Genomic DNA, 20,282 nt, shown 5'->3' with positions numbered 1-20,282 from the left:
TCTTTTCAATAAATGGTACTAGGGAAGCTGGACAGCTACATGTAGAAGAATAAAAGTGGACAACTTTCTAACACCATATACAAAAATAAACTCAAAATGGATTAAAGATCTAAATGTGAGACCTGAAACCACAAAATCCCTAGAAGAGAATACAGACAGTAATTTCTCTGATATTCGCCATAGTAAACATTTTTCTAGATATTTCTGAGGCAAGGGAAACAAAAGCAAAATTAAACTATTGGAACTACATCAAAATAAAGTTTTTGCACAGTGAAGGAAACCATCAACAAAACCAAAGACAACCTAGTGAAAGAAGATATCTGCAAAATGATGTATCCAATAAGGGGTAATATCTAAAATATGTAAAGAACTCACACAACACCAAAAAACCCAAACAATTGAATTAAAAAATGGACAGAGGATCTCAATAGATATTTTTTCAAAGACCTACAGATGGCCAAAAGACTCATGAAAAGATGCTCAGTATCACTAATCATCAGGGAAATGCAAATCAAAACCACAATGAGATATCCCCTTATACCTCTTAGAATGGCTAGTATCAAAAAGACATGACATTAAGTGTTGGCAAGGACGTGGAGAAAAAGGAACCCTTGTGTACTGTTAGTGGGAATGTACAGCCACTGTGGAAAACAGTTTCTCAAAAAATTAAAAATAGAAATGCTGTATGATCCCATAATTCTATAATTCTACTAATGGGTATATACCCAAAGAAAATGAAAGTAAAAACATTAAGTTGAAAAGATATATGCACCTCTATGTTTACTGCACCATTATTTATAATAACTAAGATACGGAAGAAATTTAAATGTTCATCAATAAATGAATGAATAAGGAAGATGTGGTAGGTACACACATACACACACAGAGAATATTATACAGCCATTAAAAAGGATGAGGGTTTTGTTTTTTGGGGGTTTTTTTGTTTTGCCATTTGCAAAACACAGATAGAGCTAGAGGATATTATGCTACGTGAGGTAAGTCTGACTGAGAAAGACAAATACCGTATGATTTCACTCATATATGAAACCTAAAAATCAAATAAACAGCTAAATCAGACCTATGAACACAGGAATAAACTGATGATTATCACAGGAAAGGGGGGGGAGGACGAGCAAAATGGGTGAAAAGGGAGAGATACAGTTTTCCAATTAGAAGATAACTAAGCACAGGAATAAAAGCCACAACACAGGGAATACAGTCAATGATATTATAATAGGGATATATGGTGACAGATGATAGCTACACTTGCAGTAACAAGCACAACACACAGAGAGGTTGAATCACTATGTTGTACACCTGAAAATAACATAACATTATAACATTGTGTGTCAACTATACTCACACACACAAAAAAAACTATTAAAATGAAAAAAGATCTACCCATGTTTATTAGGTGGATATTCTTAAGTATTCTTAAGTCAGAGATAAAAATAATTTCATAAACATTTACTATAAATTTCTTTAAAAAGGAACCACTGAAAGTAAACTTAAAAATAAGTGAATAAAACATAACTTTGATTCCCTTTACCTTTGTCCTTTTTATTTTTTTTAACTTATTTGAGAGAGAGCACATGAGGGGGAGAGAGAATCCCAAGCAGACTCTGTGCTGAGTGCAGTGCCCACACAGGGCTCGATCTCATGACCCAGAGATCATGACCTGAGCTGAAACCAAGAGTAGGATGCTTAACCAACCGCTCCACCCAGATGCCCCTTGGTCCTTTTTAACCCAAGTGATTTGCTTTAAAAAAAAAAAAAAAAAAAAGTTAAACTAAAGTAAGCAATTTTTTTTTAATTTTATTTATTTATTTGAAGGAGAGACAGAGACAGCAAGGGAGGGAGCACAAGCAGGAGGAATGGGAGAGGGAGAAGCAGGCTTCTGGCCGAGCAGGGAGCCCAATGTGGGCCTGCATTCCAGGACCCTGGGATCATGACCTGAGCCAAAGGCAAACAGTTAATGACTGAGCCACCCAGGGGCCCCTAAAATAAGCAATTTAAAAAGATCCATTAGCTAACTACCTACCAGCTGCTAGAGTGAGGATGAGAATTCAGACTATATGAATGCTAATTTAATAGTATCTATCAAAGTTTAAAATGTACACATTCTTAATTTAAGACATGATCTTACAGAAGCACAATTATTGCTTTAAGAATTAAGATATTATTTGCTGAAATGCCTATAATAATGAAAAGCTGAAACTACAGTATAACCATACATGGAATACAAGGCAGTAGATTAAGAATAATCTACTTAGGGGCACCTGGGTGGCTCAGTGGGTTAAGCCTCTGCCTTCAGCTCAGGTCATGATCCTAGAGTCCCGGGCTCTCTGCTCAGCTGGGAGCCTGCTTCCCCCACCCCCCAGCCTCCACCCCCGCCTCTACCTACTTCTCATCTCTGTCAAATAAATAAATAAAATCTTAAAAAAAAAAAAAAAAGAATAATCTACTTGTAATGGCATGCAAAGATAAGAAATTCATGATGTCAAGTTTAAATTAAAAAAGATGACAATACACATCTATAATTCCTTTTCTTTTTAAAATTAATGTTTCTGGAAGGACACATGTAACACAACTGGAGAATAGGCGAGGGAAAATTACTCTAAATGTACTGAATTTTTACTTTTTTTTATAAGTATGGTTTATTTTGGTATTTAGAAAATAAGCTTCATTGCTACACTAACCAGGAATTTTTTTGGGGGGGAGCTTCCAAGGGTCTCACCTTCAAAAGCATAAGACTAGAATAAACTAAGATATCTAACAACAAAAGAAACTTGTTTTAATGGTAAAAGTAAATAAGCTTCATTTTTAAAGAAATCATTCACCTAACATTGCCTCAAACATCTATTCTTCTAACATTATTATCTATAATAATTACCTAAAAAAGGGGAATAGGTAACTAACTCAACTTCCTGCCTAGCAGGAGTTAATATACAGTTGGAAGTTCTCTGTAAGAGATCTACTTAGGACTGGAAAAACTTTTACACATCAAATACCTTATCTGTTCTTCTATTTTTATACAGTAGGGTAATAGCTGCCTGTAAGTATCATAGCATAAACTTCAAAATGAATCTGTGTATAATGAGATAACCAAACACCACTGAAAGAAAATTATTATTACAATTCCAGAAAGGGTTATTTTAATAGTGATTTAAAAAGAATATATATAGCTTTCACATATGGCCTTTAAAAAGAGGGGAAGAGGAAACAAGTTCAAAATAAGTGGACCTATCATTTCCACGAACTAAAATACTTTAAAGGCAACAATGAATTTTTATTGTCTCATTTACAAACAGAGTTACATGGATTCAGGAGAAGGAAGAATTTAAACTGATGACAACTTCATGTATTTAGGAAAAAGAGTATATTTACTAAATTTCAGATGAATAATCTCTAAAACAGAGCTTATTTTTTCCCACACATAAGGAAGGCCCAGTAACTGGTATTCATACCATTTTAAATTGAATTACTGAAACCTTTTCTAGTTTTCATTTAACTAAAAACCCTAAGGGAATAGAAACTTTCCTCTTCCCTACCCACCCAAGCCTCTCCCCAGAAACTCACCTGAGTATCATATAAAGGAGAATTTAATATAATCTATTTATAAATAACATTTTAAAAGTAAAAGCTGTATTATCTGCACATGCTTTTACAATTAATAAAGACAGAACCATAAATACAAAAATGTTAGTTGTACATGATCACAGCTAAGAGAGAACATGTTGAAGAGGCAGAGAATACTGGTTTAAGGAATACACAAGCTGAGAGCAAGACCTAAATAGTGTAACATGTTCAACTGGGGGCATTCTTGCACTTAAGACTTCTAAATTCACAGTACATTTTCACACCAAGAAGCATACATGAGGACATGACTTATTGGTACCTGCCCTTCAAGGCAGAAGCAATCAAGTCAAGCCCATAGTAAATCACTATTTTAGTATCTGTTTTGGTTAGAGATGACAGATGTTCCCCAACTACAAAATCTCAGCCTCAATATGTAGTTCCTATAACCCTATTCACTCCATAAACACTCTATAAAGTACCACCTTTTCACATTTCTAAATTTGGTGTATATACTTTCATATTTCATTTTCCTAAGTCACTCCTATTTCAATATTAGTGGAAAGAATAAACTACAAAAAATTATGTCACAGATCAATGAATTCACACAACTCACCTGCACACCTACAGTTTTAATCGGCAGCAGGAAGGCATTCAATGAATGCAAACTTGTAATTTGCATCAGCTTCTCCTGATCCTCTTCCGTTGTACAAGCTTTGACTCTTTGTAACAGTGTATGTGGCTGAGAAAACCAAACAGACACTTCTTAAGGTTTCAAGAGAGAAGGTATTCTTTAGGTATCTGTTACTGTCTTATGTATCTACACTTACTGGTTTACAGCAATAGATCCTATCTGATATTTTCTCTGACTTGTGTGTGCTATGCAGTACATCAGAATTTCACTCCTGAGAGCCAGGGCTATGAGAAGTCAAGTATCAGGATAAAAAACACAGATTATATGTGTATACTTCAGGGATTTAATCCTGTCAGTGGCAAGGGACATACCTCACATGAGTTAAACCTTTTCCTTATAATAAAACTTCTTACCATAAAATTGCTCTGTCAAAAAATTAATATATGGGGTGCCTGGGTGGCTCAGTGAGTTAAGCTTCTGCCTTCGGGTCAGGTCATGATCTCAGGGTCCTAGGATCAAGCCCCACATCTACTCAGTGGGGAGCCTGCTTCCCCCTATCTCTGTCAAATTAATAAGTAAAATCTTTTTTAAAAAAAAATTTTTAATTAAAAAAATTAATATATCTCCAACTTCCTTTTTTTTGGTGTATTAACCTGGTATATGCTCTCCCATTCTTTTATTTTCAGTCTATCCTTAGGTAAACAGACTATAATTAGATTTTACTTCTCAAACCAGTTTGACAATCTATGTCATAACTAGAGGTGTTAGTCCGTTTAACTAACCGTAGGTTAATAATATGGTTGGACTTCATTCTACCATTTTATTCAGTAGTTTCTATTTGTCTCAGTTTTTAGGGTTTTTTTCCCACATTTTTCTAAACTATTTCTCCCAGCTCATTTATTTTCCTTCTACTGGTTTTGAAGTTAAACCCTATATTTTTCTTTCTTCAGTAGTTCCCCCTAAGTGTTAACATTGATACTTAACAGAAGAGAATCAACCTCTGTCCTTCCAGCAAACAATACAAGCATTTTGAATATTTTAACTCCAATCAATTTCCTGTGGCTTACATGTTATTCTAGCTGTATACTGTTATAATATTTTTAAACACACAAAATTTGAGATTATTTTTATTATACAGCCCATGTTTGTTTCAGGCTGAGAACCACTGCCCTTAGTTCCCTAAGTAATGGACTGTTGATAGTAAATTCTGTTTATCTACAAAATGTCTTTGTTTGCCCTAGTTCTTAGAAGATGGTTCATCCGTTCACGATTCACAATTATTTTCTCATGGCACTCTGAAATCTTCATGTTTTTACTGTGCTTTCAGTATAATCGTCTTTCCTTCAAAGGATAAACAACCTTTCTCCTGCAGCTGTTTTGTCTTTGGCAGTCAGCAGTTTTGCTAGGTATACCAACCAGGGAGATGTGTTACATTTCCTGAATCTGAGGCATGGTGTCTTCACCAGTGTGGACAACTGTCTTTTATCTCCTCCTGGACATATATTAATATTGACCTTTTCATTCTATTTTAACCTCTTCTCTATATATTTTCTCTTTGATGCTTTGTTCCAATTTCTGGATAATTTCTTAACACCTGTCTTTGAGTTCATTACTTCTTTCTTTAGCTGTTTTATTTTTTTTAAAGATTTTATTTATTTATTTGACAGACAGAGATCACAAGTAGGCAGAGAGGCAGGCAGAGAAAGAGAGAGGGAAGCAGGCTCTCCGCTGAGCAGAGAGCCCGACGCAGGGCTCGATCCCAGGACCCTGAGATCATGACCTGAGCCGAAGGCAGAGGCTTAACCCACTGAGCCACCCAGGTGCCCCTCTTTAGCTGTTTTTAATTTCAGTTATTTTCATTACTAGAACTTAATTTTTTTCAAAGCTGCCCAAGTCATTTTGATAGTCTTTTACCATATATCTTGTTCTTACTATCAACTGCTTCTCTTAATTCTACATACCTTACACTAACTCCAGTATCTCAAGTGTTTGAGGATCTTGTTCCGTCAGTTTTTTCTTCCACTAGCTCTCATTCATTTACCTTACTTCTATATATATTTTGCAATTTTTTAAGTTCATATATACTTATTGGAACTCTATATGTGGGGATCTTGCTACATTCCTAAGCCTGACACCTGGAAACACTACCAACAAAGGTCCACTTTCAATTCTTAGCCTGAAGTGTTTCAGACCACAGATAAATTTGAGCACCAAATCTACAGGACTAGGAGACTTTTACATTCATCCTTAGTTTGGAGTAAAAATGCTTCCCCTTATTTTCTTGCAATATATATAAAATACATTTTTTAACGAGTTTAAGTAATTTCCACACCCAACATGGGGCTCAAACTCATGACCCCAAGATCAACAGTCACAAGCTCTACCAACTGAGCCAACCAGAGAGCCCTAAAATACTTTTAAACTCCCCTTCATATCTAGAATTTTTAGGGATTCAAGGCTTATCTGTTGTAAGGCTAAAAAAATAAGTCTGTATTTACAAGTCTCTGTAGGATATTTTCTTTATACTCATTTAACATGTTAAATTACCCTGAATTTTCAAAATGAAACTCTAATAGAATTCATTGTAAATACTAGAGTGCTACAAGAATCCATTCAATTCCTTATACTGATGAACTGTGACTATTTAAAGCTCCTATAATATACAAATTCAATGCAAATTATTACCTTCTTAACACTTGCAGAAAAATCAGCTACTATTTTCAAAATATTGTTGGTTTCAGGAAAGTCCTTACAAATATAAGGTTCTTCAGCACATATTACTCTGATTGCCAGGCCAGGACCTAAAGAGAACAATAACACTGGTATTTAATATAAATAAATTACATATTTAATATAAAAATATCAGTTTCCAAATATGAAATCCTTCCAAAAATTAAAATCCATTGGCCATTTTAAGTTTTTTCTAGTTTTACTGAGATATAATTGACACATAACCATTTTAAGGTTTGTTTTTTTTTAAGATTTATTTATCTATTTGAGAGGGGGGGAGGGGCAGAGGGAGAGGACCCCAAGCAGATCCCCTGCCAAGAGCAGAGCCCAACTGGGGGACTGCTTCTACCATCCTGAGACTATGACCCGAGCTGAAACCAAAAATGGGAGGCCCAACACTGAGCCCCTCCACTTTGCTTTTTTTTAAAGTGTTTTACTTCAAATAGTTTTCCATCCAACTCACCATTTTTTAGAATGTTTTAGCTCTTTTTACAACAATAATTTCTATGTCCTATTTTTGGTAGTCCATATATTAAGTGTCACAAAATTCTCCAATAAATATTAATTCACAATATATGCACCCATCTTTTTAAAACTTATTTTTCTTTTTAAAACTTATTAAAGGAATTTTTAAATATATAGAAAAGTAAAGAGGACAGTGTAATGAATCACCTTATTATTCATCACCCAGGTTCAACTACCAATCTAATTTTAGGAAGAAGACTGTGGTTTAAAAAAAAAAAAATTACAACAGAGTGTCTAATTCCAAAAATGTGAACTGGTATTTCTATTTTACCAAATACTTAGAAGGATGAAAACATAAGATATGCATGGGTCTAAAAAAAGTGGACTCTACTTCTTTACTATAACAGAAAAGGTATCCTGTGAGATACCTGGTTACAGATAAAACCTTAGCCATGTTCCATTAATTCCTCAGTTTCATTCTTTATCTGTAGGATAAATAGCTTAGTAAAGGTAAGTAGTACGCCTAATTTTTTTTAAAGCACCAAAATTTTTACCAAAGAAATCTTACATAATAAAAAAAATCCAATATGTAAAAAGACTTTTAAAAGTCAAGTGAACCGAGTGCAATGATGACCAAGGACCAACAGGACCACTTGGCTCCCTCCATTCAATCTTTTGCCGACACACGGATTAGAGACTGAACATCTTGAATTCCCAGATTTGAAGTTTATTGATACAAACAGCACTAATCACCTTTGTAACACTGCTTATAGGACCAATATGATATTTAAGAGTACAAGCTCTGAGGTGAGACTCTCAGGGCTAGAATCCCAGCACCAAACCTAATCTGCATTAACTTTTGGCGAACTGGGCTCTGTCCCCAAAATTTCCATATCTATAAAGCAGAATCATCCTAGTTTTATCTTGAGGATCAAATAAGACAGTATGTGTAAAATATTTAGCAGAATGTCTAGCACGTACTAGTACTTGAAAATTGTTAACTTTTACTATGCTTAATTAGACCATTCACTCAACTCATTACCTACTGACTATTATAAAGAGCCAGAAACTAAGGTACAAGACGAACCCAAGCTCAAGAACTTATAACAAAAACAATTGAAAACTCTCAGTCCTAACTTTAAATAAATACCACCTTTAATAAGTTATTTTTCTATATGACAGCAGCAAATGATGATATAAATTGAGTATTTTTTATTTGTTCATGAACTAGTTACATACAGCCCTATGCAAAGAATTCCTCCATTCAGATAAATCAACCATAGGATTAGGATTTCAGAGAACCACCTTGTCTTTAACCTTGTCTTCCATGAAAGGCATCATGGCATAGTAGAAAGAACATATAAATTGCAGCTCTAACACTAAGAATTGTATGGCAATGCGGGGCACCTGGGTGGCTCAGTTTGTTAAGCATCTTACTGATTTTGGCTCAGGTCATGATCTCAGGGTTGTCATATCAAGCCCCATGTTGGGATCCGCACTGGGTGTGGAGCTTGCTTAAAATTCTCTCTCTCCCTATCCCCCTGCCCCTCCCCCTGCTCACTCTAAAATTTAAAAAATCTTAAAAAAAAAAAAAAAGACTTGTGTGGCAATGTTATTAAAATTTCTCTATGCCTTGTTTTTCTCATTTGATGGCAACATTATAGGCCAGACTCACTGATACAATACAAATACAAATACAATGGAAAATAATTATGCAAGAAAATGAAGTATACACAATAGGTACTAGGAAGAATTTTGTTCCCTACCCACCCTTTCCTTTTTCTAAAGTTACATATTCCCTGAGGTAATAGCTTCAAAATTGTCTGAATTGATTTTTCTTCAACATGGAAGTCTAATGACAAATCGAGCAATTCAATTCTTTTTTTTTTTTTTTTTTTACCTGGAAATGGATGCCTGGAAACTAACTCTTCTGGAAGTCCAAGTTCTCTGCCTAAAATTCTTACTTCATCTTTATGAAAATCTTTCAGAGGTTCTATTACTTTTCCCTACAGAGGGAAAAGCCAATTAATACAAATTGGTAATGAAAAAGACATGGCAAATAAAGAATAACATATTATTGACCTTTCCTGTTGATTTTTTAATCTAAGGTGAAAGATACTTTTTAAAATTTCATATCTTAAAGTATGTTCTCCTATGTGTTCATAAGGAATTAGACGAACGTTTTACTGACCTTCGTACTTCTCTCTGAAACACATTTCAAACATAAACCTTTCAAATATAAGTAAATCAGAGCAGTCCTACCCACCATCTCTGATCTAGTTCTCATTAGAATACAAGGCAATTATTAATCATACTAGTGTCTCAAAATTAAAGCTCTCCAAATGATACCATTAAGTGAAAAGACACCTATTCCTATTTGATAAAGGATCTATAGAGTGTATAAAGAACACTTACAATTCAGTAATAAAAAGATAAATAAATCAATTAAAAATGTGTAAAAAATCTGAACAGATATTTCTAAGAAGATATACAAATGGCCAATAAGCACATGAAAAGATGCTCAACATCATTAGTTATTAAGGAAATGCAAATCAAAATCACAATGAGATACCACTTCTCATCCACTAAGATGCCTAAAATAAAGCAGATGTAGCCATCTTAATGAGTGTGAATTACAAAAAAAAAAGATAGAAAATAACAGTTGTTCTTAAGGTATAGTATATTGCTGGTGGATTGTAATACGATATAACTGCTATGGAAATATTAAGTCCCTTTTAAAAATTAAAAATAGAACTACCATGGGGTACCTGGCTGACTCAGTCAGTAGAGCACACAACTCTTAATCTTGGGGTTGTAAGTTCTCAAGCTCCATAATGAGCATAGAGATTACTTAAAATCTTACAAAAACAAACAAACAAAAAACTATCATATGATCCAGCAATACTGCTTCTTGTATATAACAAACAAACAAAACCTGAAAGCAGGGTCTTCAAGAGATATTTGTCAACTCATGTCCACAGCAGCACAATTCACAACAGCCAAAAAGTAGAAGCAACCCAAATGTCCACTGACAGATAAATGGATAAACAGAATGTGTATACACAAAAATATTATTTAGCCTTAAGAAGAAGGAAATCCTGTCACATGTTACAACATGGATGAACCTTGAGGACCTATGCTAAATGAAATAAGCCAGTCACAAAAAGACAAATGATTTCACTTTTATAGGGTATCTAAAGTAGTCAAACTCATGGAGACAGAAAGTAGAATGGTGGTTACCAGGGGTTGGGAAGAAGGAAAAGAGAGTACCTGTTGTTCAAGGGATATAAAGTTTCAGTTTTATAAGATGAATAAGTTATGGAGATCTGTCTCACAACAATACAAATATACTTAACATTACTGAACTATACATTTAAAAATGGTTCCGGGGCGGGGAGGGGGGGAGGAGAAAGGCTTTATGGCAAACTTCTCAAAAGCTTTTACCTCTTCTCTCAACTTTCTGATAAGCTCTGTGTCATTGTGATGGGTTTTGATGAGTTCAGCTTTGCCACTTGCAACAAGGGATGCACTTTCAATTAAATCAGGCCGTAAAGTACCTTGGGCAAGGAAAACCTCCTCTGGTTTCAGGTTCATTTCTCCAATTACTTCATTAGCAATCTATAACCAAGAGGAGTAAAACAGTCTTTTAAGAGATGAATCTTTAAAAAAGATAGCATAGTCTTTTTTACACTTTCAACAAGATTTCTCAGAATCCTTTTGCAATATTGACCAAGAGATAAAATCCATACCAACTCCCAAAGTAAACTCTTTCAAGAACATATACTTTAGAAAGATTCATAAAGATAGGCAAACATTCAAGAGCCTGAAAACTAGCCACTGAAATACCCAAAGAATTAAAAAGTCTAGTATCAACTGAAATATCTATTCTTAAATAGTTAAAATAAAAGCCTGACAACATAAGTATACATGTTTTTTAAAACCAGTCAGTATAATATTAACATACACTAAAGTTCTTAATCCAAAAAAAAAATCAAAATTAGTCAGCAAATGATTATTTGATACAAGGACAAGAAAAAACACATACTAAAATTCACATCAAAAACAGTACAAATTGTGGATATTATAAAGGCACCTTAACAAAAGTATCCCCGATAATTTTTCTTTTCTCTTCAGGACTTGTTGTCATATTTAATGTTTTGCTAATTCTTTTTCGTGGAGTTCTATCTTCATCTGATATTGGTAGAGTTGTTGTTCCGTTGTAGAAAGAATGAGCAGCATTTATCACTGAGGAAGAGAAGAGAAGCACATTTTAAAACTAACAGAAGATTTTAAAAAACATAAATAATGGGTTAAGTTACAGAAAGAAAACCTAGATGGATGTTTTGATCACCCCTTACCTTGGCTACATATTAGAGAACTACCAATAAACCACGATTAATAGAGTCCAGACACAGAAACTCCCTAATTTTGTGGGGTTTTTTGAGAATCCTGCAGCATTTGGTAATCTAAGGCCATGATATCATACATTATGCCATTGCTTTCCCTGTATTCAGTGCCCCACAAGAACAAGCAAAAGCCAAAGGAAGAACCACAGCCCCAAGGGAACTGAAAGTAGTGGTACATACCGTGTTATCGAAGTCCTCCAAACTGCACTAGAAATCACTGGCTATCCTTTTATTTTTTAAGAGCAAGGTACTTAAAAACTTACTAAAATCTCTACTTGGTAGTAAGGCTGAACAACTGATGAACTTCACTGAAATATAGAGGGCTATTTCACTGGGGGACACCAGTGAATTTGTAGTTTCTCTTAAACTGGTCAATTACCCCAGAAAAGACACCTCCAATCTCCTGCCTATCAGCATCTGATAAGGAAACACCAGAAGTGGCAGGGAGAGAGTCATCACTCATCATCAGGGAGAGAGTATACAGATTTTTGCTTACTCCTACTGTTTTTAATGTAGAATCTTATTTCTATCCTCAACTATGCCTGGTATTGCTATGCCCAAGTCCAAAGTTTCTTTTATGTAGCCTCTTTATATACAACTCAGCAGCAAAAACACAAATAGCCAATCAAAAAATGGACAGAGTACCTGAATACACTTAGAAGATATACAAAAGGCCAACAGGCACATAGAAAGATGTTCAATATCACTACTTATTAGGGAAGTGCAAATTAAAACCACAGTGAGATATCACCTCATACCTGTTAGAATGGCCATCACCAAAATGATGAGATAATAAACACAGACGAGGATGTGGAAAAAAGGGAATCCATGTGCAATGTTAGTAAGATTGTCAATTGATATAGCCACTACAGAAGAGTTCTGGAGGCCTTCTGGGGGGTTCAGTCAGTTAAGTGTCCAACTTGATTTCAGCTCAGGTCATGATCTCAGTGCTATGAGATAGAGTCCTGCACTGGTCTCCATGCTCAGCGTGAAGTTTGGAGTTTGCCTGAGATTCTCTCTTTCCCTCTGTGTCCCCACCAACCCCTCCACCCCAGCTCACACTCACTCATTCTATCTTTAAAAAAAAAAGAAAAAAAGAAAAAAAGGCGTTTTTGGAGGATCCTCAAAAAATTAAAAATAAAACTAACATGTGATCCAGCAATTCCACTTCTGGAGATACATCCAAAGAAAATGAAAACACACAAAAAGATAACTGCACTCCCATATTCATAGTGGCATTATTTGTAATATCTAAGATATGGAAACAACCTGTCCATCCATGTATGAATAAAGATCTCTCACACACACACACACACACACACACACACACACACACTGGAAAATTTGCCCATAAAAAACAAGGAAACCTACCCTTTGTGACAAAATGCATGGATCTTAAAGGCATTATGTCAAATGAAATAAGTCAGACAAAGACAAATACCGTATGACCTCACTTATATATAGAATCTAAAAAGTCAAACTCATAGAAAGAGATCAGACTTATCAGAGGTGGAGGGTGAGGAGAAGGAGAATTGGAAGAAGGTGGTTAAAAGGTACAAACTTACAGTTACAAGATAAATAAGTACTAAGGCTGTATTGTACAACATGACAATTACAGCTAATACTGCTGGTTGATTCACAGAAAAGTTAAGAGTGAATCCTAAGAGTTCACATTATAAAAAGAAAATGTTCTTTTTTATAAGATGGATGTTAACTGACACTGTTGGGATAATCCTTTCAAAATATATGCAAAATCTGGGCACCTGGGTGGCTCAGTGGGTTAAGCCTCTGCCTTCAGCTCAGGTCATCATCTCAGGGTCCTGGGATTGAGCCCCGCATCAGGCTCTGCTCAGCAGGGAGCCTGCTTCTCCCTCTCTCTGCCTGTCTCTCTGCCTACTTGTGATCTTTCTCTCTGTGTCAAATAAATAAATAAAATCTTTAAAAATATATATATATGCAAAATCTAATCACCATGCTGTATCCTTAAACTTACATGGTGATGTATGTCAATTATTTCTCAATAAAACTAAAAAAAAAAAAGTGACTAGCTCTTCACCTCTCTTCTCTGTATAAGCCTTTCAGATTGTAAAGTAATCTGTACATCCACAGCTGTTGTAGGAAGACTTGGAAATTCTCATACATAAATAATATTATGGATAGGAAAAGAGTACTCAAAAAGAATGAATGCGTAGAATAGAACAGAATGATAGATGGAATTTTATTGTTTTTTTTTACTGATTTGATTTTTTGGAATTTCTACTGATTTCAGTTTTAAAATTTATACCGGGACCCCTCTTGAAACAGATAATTACAATGTAAAAGTAAAAAAATAATCATAAGTTTATTGGAAAACCTATGCTTCTTTGGGTGTTTTCTGTTGTTGTTTTTAAGATTTGAGAGAGTGTGTGTGCCTATGTGAGCGCACACAATGGCAGGGGTTGGGGTGGAGGGATGGAGGGCAGAGAGAGAGAGAATGTCAAGCAGACTCCCCACTGAGCGTGGAAGAGGAGACAAGGCTTGTTCCCACACTCCTCAGATCATGACCTGAGCCAAAATCAAGAGTTGGACATTCAACTAACTGGGGCACCCAGGCACCCTTTGAAACCTGTACTTGGTTAAGACAACGAGTTCACTCAAACCATAAGGTTAGATATGATTTGTTAAATAAGTCCTCACATATAGACTTTTCTGGGGGCTCATCAATACCTTTGACCTGAATTCCAAGCTTTTTGAGGGCCTCTTCTACAGACTGGCTTTCTCGTTTCCTCATAAAGCCATTATCAATATGCACAGCAATGACTTGATCTTGGTTCAAAGCACGATTCAGCAAAGCTGTACAAACTGTTGAGTCTACTCCACCACTGAGTAAAACCTACAAGGTGAATTTAAAGAAAAATCATGTTGAATACAATAAACAAGAAAGTAAAATAAAATAAAAACTATCAGCTTAAATCAGTACCTTTAAAAACATTGTTTTTATCAAAAGTAGATGTAGTAATTGAAAAAGCGCTCTGAAACAGTGCAACTCATAAAACATCCGATCACCCCACCAGCATTTAAGGGTTATAGTGATGAACCCAGCTCTGAGTTCTAACATTATTGACATAAATTTGTAGACTTTCAGATATAAATTCCTTACCAAAACTTTTGATGTGCCTACTCTTTCTTTGATCTCTCGAATGCACTCAAGTTCTCTGTTCTGCACAGTGAAGGTTCCACTGCACCCCGCTATATCATACAGGAAATTCTTCAGGATTACTTTCCCATTTTCTGTAAGGCCAACTTCAGGGTGGAACTGTGCTCCATATAATTTTTTAGATTCATTTGCTATACCTTTATAGAGAAAATAATCACAAATTAAAAATGTTTTCATGTGGAAGACTCAGCTAAGTACCCACAGTAATTCCTCACAATTTCTTCCTCTATAAATGTAAAAACTGATACAACTTAGTGCATTTTTAGCTACAGGAAAAAAAAAAACAAAAAACGTAAAACAAACAAAACTACATAGCCACAATTTTTCTTTAAAGGTCTCTGGGTACCGATTAGTGAACTATATAGGACAGTGAACTAAGTTCTACAGAGATTACCTCATAGTCCTTTCACTTCTCCACCATGATTACCTTGTCTATTTAATATAATGATAACTCAATTTTGGCTCTCAGTCCCACAGAGCTTTCATATGCAATATGCAACTATCAATTTTATGTATTAGAAAATCCTCATGTATTAGGCCTGTCAGAATATTCTATATATTCCTTTCTTAGATACTATTAACCACAAAGTAACTTCATGGATTTGACTAATGTGTTTCTGACAAATTATGGATTATTTACTAAGCAGAAGATGACAGACTAGATATTTTACCTATATATGCATTACCCCTGTTTATGGCTCTGAGATGTCAAACTTACAACTGGTTAAATAGTTAAACCAGGCCGAGCAAGCTCCCAAATTCATACTCATTCTACTATACAAAGGAATCTTGTATTTTCTTTCTTTTTTAAAGATTTTATTTATTTACCCGACAGACATCACAAGTAGGCAGAGAGGCAGAGGGGGAAGCATGCTCCCCACTAAGTAGAGAGCCCGATGCAGGGCTCAATTCCAGGACCTTGGGACCATGACCTGAGACAAAGGCAGAGGCTTTAACCCACTGAGCCACCCATGCGCCCTCACATCTTCTTTACTTGGGTTCTAGGATACCTCTCTCGGTTCATTTATTTCACTGTCTGCTCCTTCTTACTCTTTGTTGTTTCCTCCTCATCTTATTCATTTCATGAAAGTTGCCCAGTACTCACTCAGCCCTTAAATCTCTTCTCTATACATTGAGTGATCTATAACTCTCATAACTTTACATTCTCCCCATATGATGGTACACCCCCAAATTTATACCTCCAGCCCAATTTTCTACTCTACAGTCTAGACTCCAATATACAACTGCTCACTCATACCTTTTTTTCTATGTGTAATAAGGTATCTTGAATTTAAATCTACAAACTTGCGTGACTTCATTCTTTCCTTTCAGGTAAACAGAAATTTAAACTTTCTGGATGGTTCTAACAAAAAACCTGGGAGTTAAAACTCAATTATACCCTTTTGTCCCCACTCCAAATGCAATCCAACAGCAATTCTTTTGTCTCTCCTTTCAAAAGATATCAGAATCCAATCTCATTTAAGACCAAAATCCAGGCACCTGGGTGGCTCAGTTGGTTAAGCAACTGCCTTCAGCTCAAGTCATGATCCTGGAGTCCTGGATCAATTCCCACACTGGGCTCCCCACTCAGAGGGGAGTCTATTTCTCCCTTTGACCCTCGCCCCTCTCATGCTCTTTCTCTCTCTCTCAAAAAAATAAATAAAATCTTAAAAAAAAAAAAGATTAAAATCCTATCCAACATCTTCTCCAACCACAATGGTAAAAAACTAGAAATTACAAGAACAAAACTAGAAAATTCACAAACACACAGAGATTAAAAAACATGCTCCTGACAAAGGAATGGGTCAAAGGATAAATCAAAAGAGGAAAAAAAGACAAATAAAAATGGAAACATAACACCCAAAACTTATGGGATGCAGTAAAAAAAATTCTAGGACCAAGAACAAAAGATCTCAAATAAACCTAGACTCCACCAAAAGAACTGTTACAACAAATAAACAATTTCAGTAAGGTTGTGGAACAGAAAATCAACATACCAAAGTCAGTTGTGTTTCTGTAAGTTAAACTACCAGAGAAATTAAGAAAACCTTCCCATTTACAATAGCACCAAAACAATAGAATATTTAGGAACAAACTTAACCAAGTAGGTGAAAGATACTCAAAACTCTAAGACAATGATGAAAGAAACTGAAGGCACAAATAAATGAAGTAATATCCTATGTTCATAGATTAGAAGAAACTGCTAATATGTCCATTCTACCCAAAGCTATATGCAGATTCAATTCAATCTCAATCAAAATTCCAATGGCTTTTTCATAGAAATAGAAAAAAGGAATCCTAAAATTTGTATCAAACCACAAAGACCTCAAAGAGCCAAAGCAATCTTGAGAAAAAAAAGCAAGAGGCATCATATGTCCTGATTTCAAACATTACAAAACAATAGTAATCAAAACAGTACAATATCGGCATAAATACAGACACACAAACCAAAGAAACAGAATCAAGAGCCCAGAAATAAACCCTTGTATGTATGAGCAATTTACAACCAAGAAGCCAAGTATACACAATGAAGAAAGGGTAATCTCTTCAACAATGGTGCAAACCAGACAGCTACATACAAAAGAATGAAATTGGATCCCTACCTTATACCATATACAAAAATCAACTTAAAATGATTAAAGACTTAAACACAAAGCCTGAACTCACAAAACTCCTAGAAGAAATCACAGGGGAAAAGCTCCTTGACTTAGCATGTCTTAGCAATGATTTTTGGATTTGACACCAAAAGCAAAGGCAACAGAAGTAAAAATAAGTGGGACTATATCGAACTAAAAAGCTTCTGTATAGGAAAGGAAACTATCAACAAAATGAAAAGGCAACCTATGGAATGGAAAAAAAAATTTTGCAAGCCAATAAAAGGTCAATATACAAAATAAGTAAGGAATTCATAAAACTTAAAAAAAAAAAAAACCCACGGCCCAATTTAAAAATGGGCAAAAGACTTGAATAGACCTACAAAAACTTGGAAGATCTACAAATGGCCAACACGTAGGTAAAAATGCTCAATATCACTAGGCATCAGGAAATGGAAATTAAATCTACAATGATGTCCTCTCACACCTGTTAGGATGTCTATTAAAAAAAAAAGAAGAAGATCAGTGCTGGCAAAGAGGCAGAGAAAAGGAACTCCTTGTAAACTGCTGGTGGGATATATATAAACTGGTATAGTCACTAAAGAAAAGAGTACGGAAGTCCCACAAAAAATTAAAACTAGAATTACCAAGTGATCCAGCAATTCTACTTCTATGTATACATCCAAAGGATATGAATCTGTTATCTCAAATAGATATCTGTATGTTCACTGCAGCATTACTCCCAACAGACATGACATGGAAACAAGCTAAGTGTATATCAATGGATGAACGGATAAAGAAAATTTATATATATAAACACACACATAACATACATACACAAAATGGAATATTATTCAGCTTTTAAAAAGAAGGAAACCCTGTCCTTTGCAACAACAGAGAAGAACCTGGAGAGTATTAGGCTAAGTGAAATTAGCCAAAGACAAATACTGTATGGTATAGCTTATATGTGGAATCTTAAAAAAAATAAAAGGTTGGACTCAGAAATAGAGAATAGAAAAGTGATCACCAGGGCCTGGCTGGGGGAGATAGGGAGAGGTGGTAAAAGGGTACAAACTTTCAGTTGTAAGATGAATAAGAATAAAGTCTGAGGACCTAATTAATAATATGGCGACTGTAATTGATAACACTGTATTGGGTAATCTAAATTTGCTAAGAAAACAGAACTTAAATGTTATCACACGCAAAAAAGGCAAATATGTGAGGTGATGGATGTGTCAATTAATTCCATGGGGGAATCCTTTCCTTATGTGTACCTATATCAAATCACCACATTATACTTAATACCTTACAATGTTGTCAATTAACCTTAATAAAGCTAAAAAATTTTTAAAAGGTTGAGGGGGGGAAATAAAACTAGCAACCTAGAATTTTGTACCCTGAGAAATTATCCTTCAAAAGTGAAGAAAAATACTTCTCAGACAAGCAAATATTGAAGCTGCTTGTAGTCAGCACACCGGACTTTCAAGAAATGACAAAAGAATTTCTTTAGAGAGAAGGAAAATGATAAAGGTCAGAAACTTTAGTCTACATAAAGAACATCACTCAAAGTTCCTGGCTCACAGATTCCAAGACCTTTGGAATTTCTAAGAGATGAGAGCTTAACAGTATCTCTCATATTAATAAGGTGACTTTTGGAAAGCACCTAAGAATAGGGGCTGGTTGCCAGGGGAGACAACCATGTGATTAAAGGCTTGGAATTTTCAGTCTCAACCTCCTGGCCTCCATGGAAGGGAGAGGGGCTGGAGGATGAATCAATTACCAGGAAGCAATGATTTAATCAATCATGCCTATGTAATAAAGCCTTCAGAAAAACCCAAAAGGATGATGTTTGGAGAGCTTCCAGGTTTTAGTGAACATGTGGAGTTTGGGGAGAATGGTGCACCTGGAGAGGGGATGGAAGCTCCATGTCTTTCTCCATTCTCTTCCATCTGGCAGTTCCTGAGTTGTATCCTTCTATGATAAACCAGGGATCTAGTGGTAAATGTTTCTCTGAGTTCTGTGAGCCGCTCTAGAAAGTTAACTGAACCGAGAAAGAGGTCATGCGAACCTCTGATTTACAGCCAGTCAGTAAGAATAAAGGTAACTTGGCCCTCTGACTGGTGTCTGAAATCCAAGGAGTGGGTCACTGGAACTTCCAATCAACAGCTGCTCAGTCAGAGGCACAGGTGATAGCCTAGGCTTGCAACTAGTGTCTGAAAAGTGTGTGGGTAGGGAAGGGGGGATGGTCTTGTGGAATGCAGCCCTCAATCCATGCAATCTAATGCTATCTCTGGGTACAGAATGTCAAAATTGAGATGAGCTGAAGTGACTGCTCAAATACCATACTGGTGTATAAGAACTGCTTGTTGGTGAGGAAACCCTCCCCAACCCTCCCCACACTCTGGAAATTGCTCTCAGAACACCAAAAGACCAACAAAAACAGTGCTTAGAGGGAAATTTTCATCACTAAATATATATATATTAGGAAAAAAGAGATTTAAACACAATAGCCTAAACTTCCACCTTAAGAAATGAGAGAAGAAGGGCAAATTAAATCTAAGGTAACCAAAAGAAATAATAAAAATTAAACAGAAATCAATGAAACTGAAAACAGGAAATCAACAGCAACCACCACCACCACCACCAGCAGCACAAGCTGGTTCTTTGAAAAGATCAATAAA

At 35.5% G+C, this 20,282-nt stretch overlaps 1 protein-coding gene across 2 annotated transcripts in view; it reads right to left on the bottom strand.

The window, feature by feature from the left end:
- The window catches only part of GMPS (guanine monophosphate synthase), a 68,788-nt gene that overhangs the window by 9,805 nt on the left and 38,701 nt on the right, over nt 1–20,282 (bottom strand). For both annotated transcript variants that reach the window (XM_080815357.1, XM_080815358.1), the window contains 7 exons: nt 14,951–15,144; nt 14,518–14,683; nt 11,499–11,650; nt 10,850–11,023; nt 9,306–9,411; nt 6,896–7,011; nt 4,193–4,318 (listed from right to left, as the gene is read on the bottom strand). In XM_080815357.1, coding sequence (XP_080671483.1) covers nt 4,193–4,318; nt 6,896–7,011; nt 9,306–9,411; nt 10,850–11,023; nt 11,499–11,650; nt 14,518–14,683; nt 14,951–15,144 — 1,034 coding nt within the window. The remainder of the gene's footprint in view (nt 1–4,192; nt 4,319–6,895; nt 7,012–9,305; nt 9,412–10,849; nt 11,024–11,498; nt 11,651–14,517; nt 14,684–14,950; nt 15,145–20,282) is intronic.

This window comes from Martes martes (genome assembly GCF_963455335.1).
Source record: "Martes martes genome assembly, chromosome: 1".
In the NCBI taxonomy this organism is placed as follows: domain Eukaryota; kingdom Metazoa; phylum Chordata; class Mammalia; order Carnivora; family Mustelidae; genus Martes; species Martes martes.
Note: the sequence above shows the minus strand (reverse complement) of the source record. Positions and strands in the feature narration are given on the sequence as shown.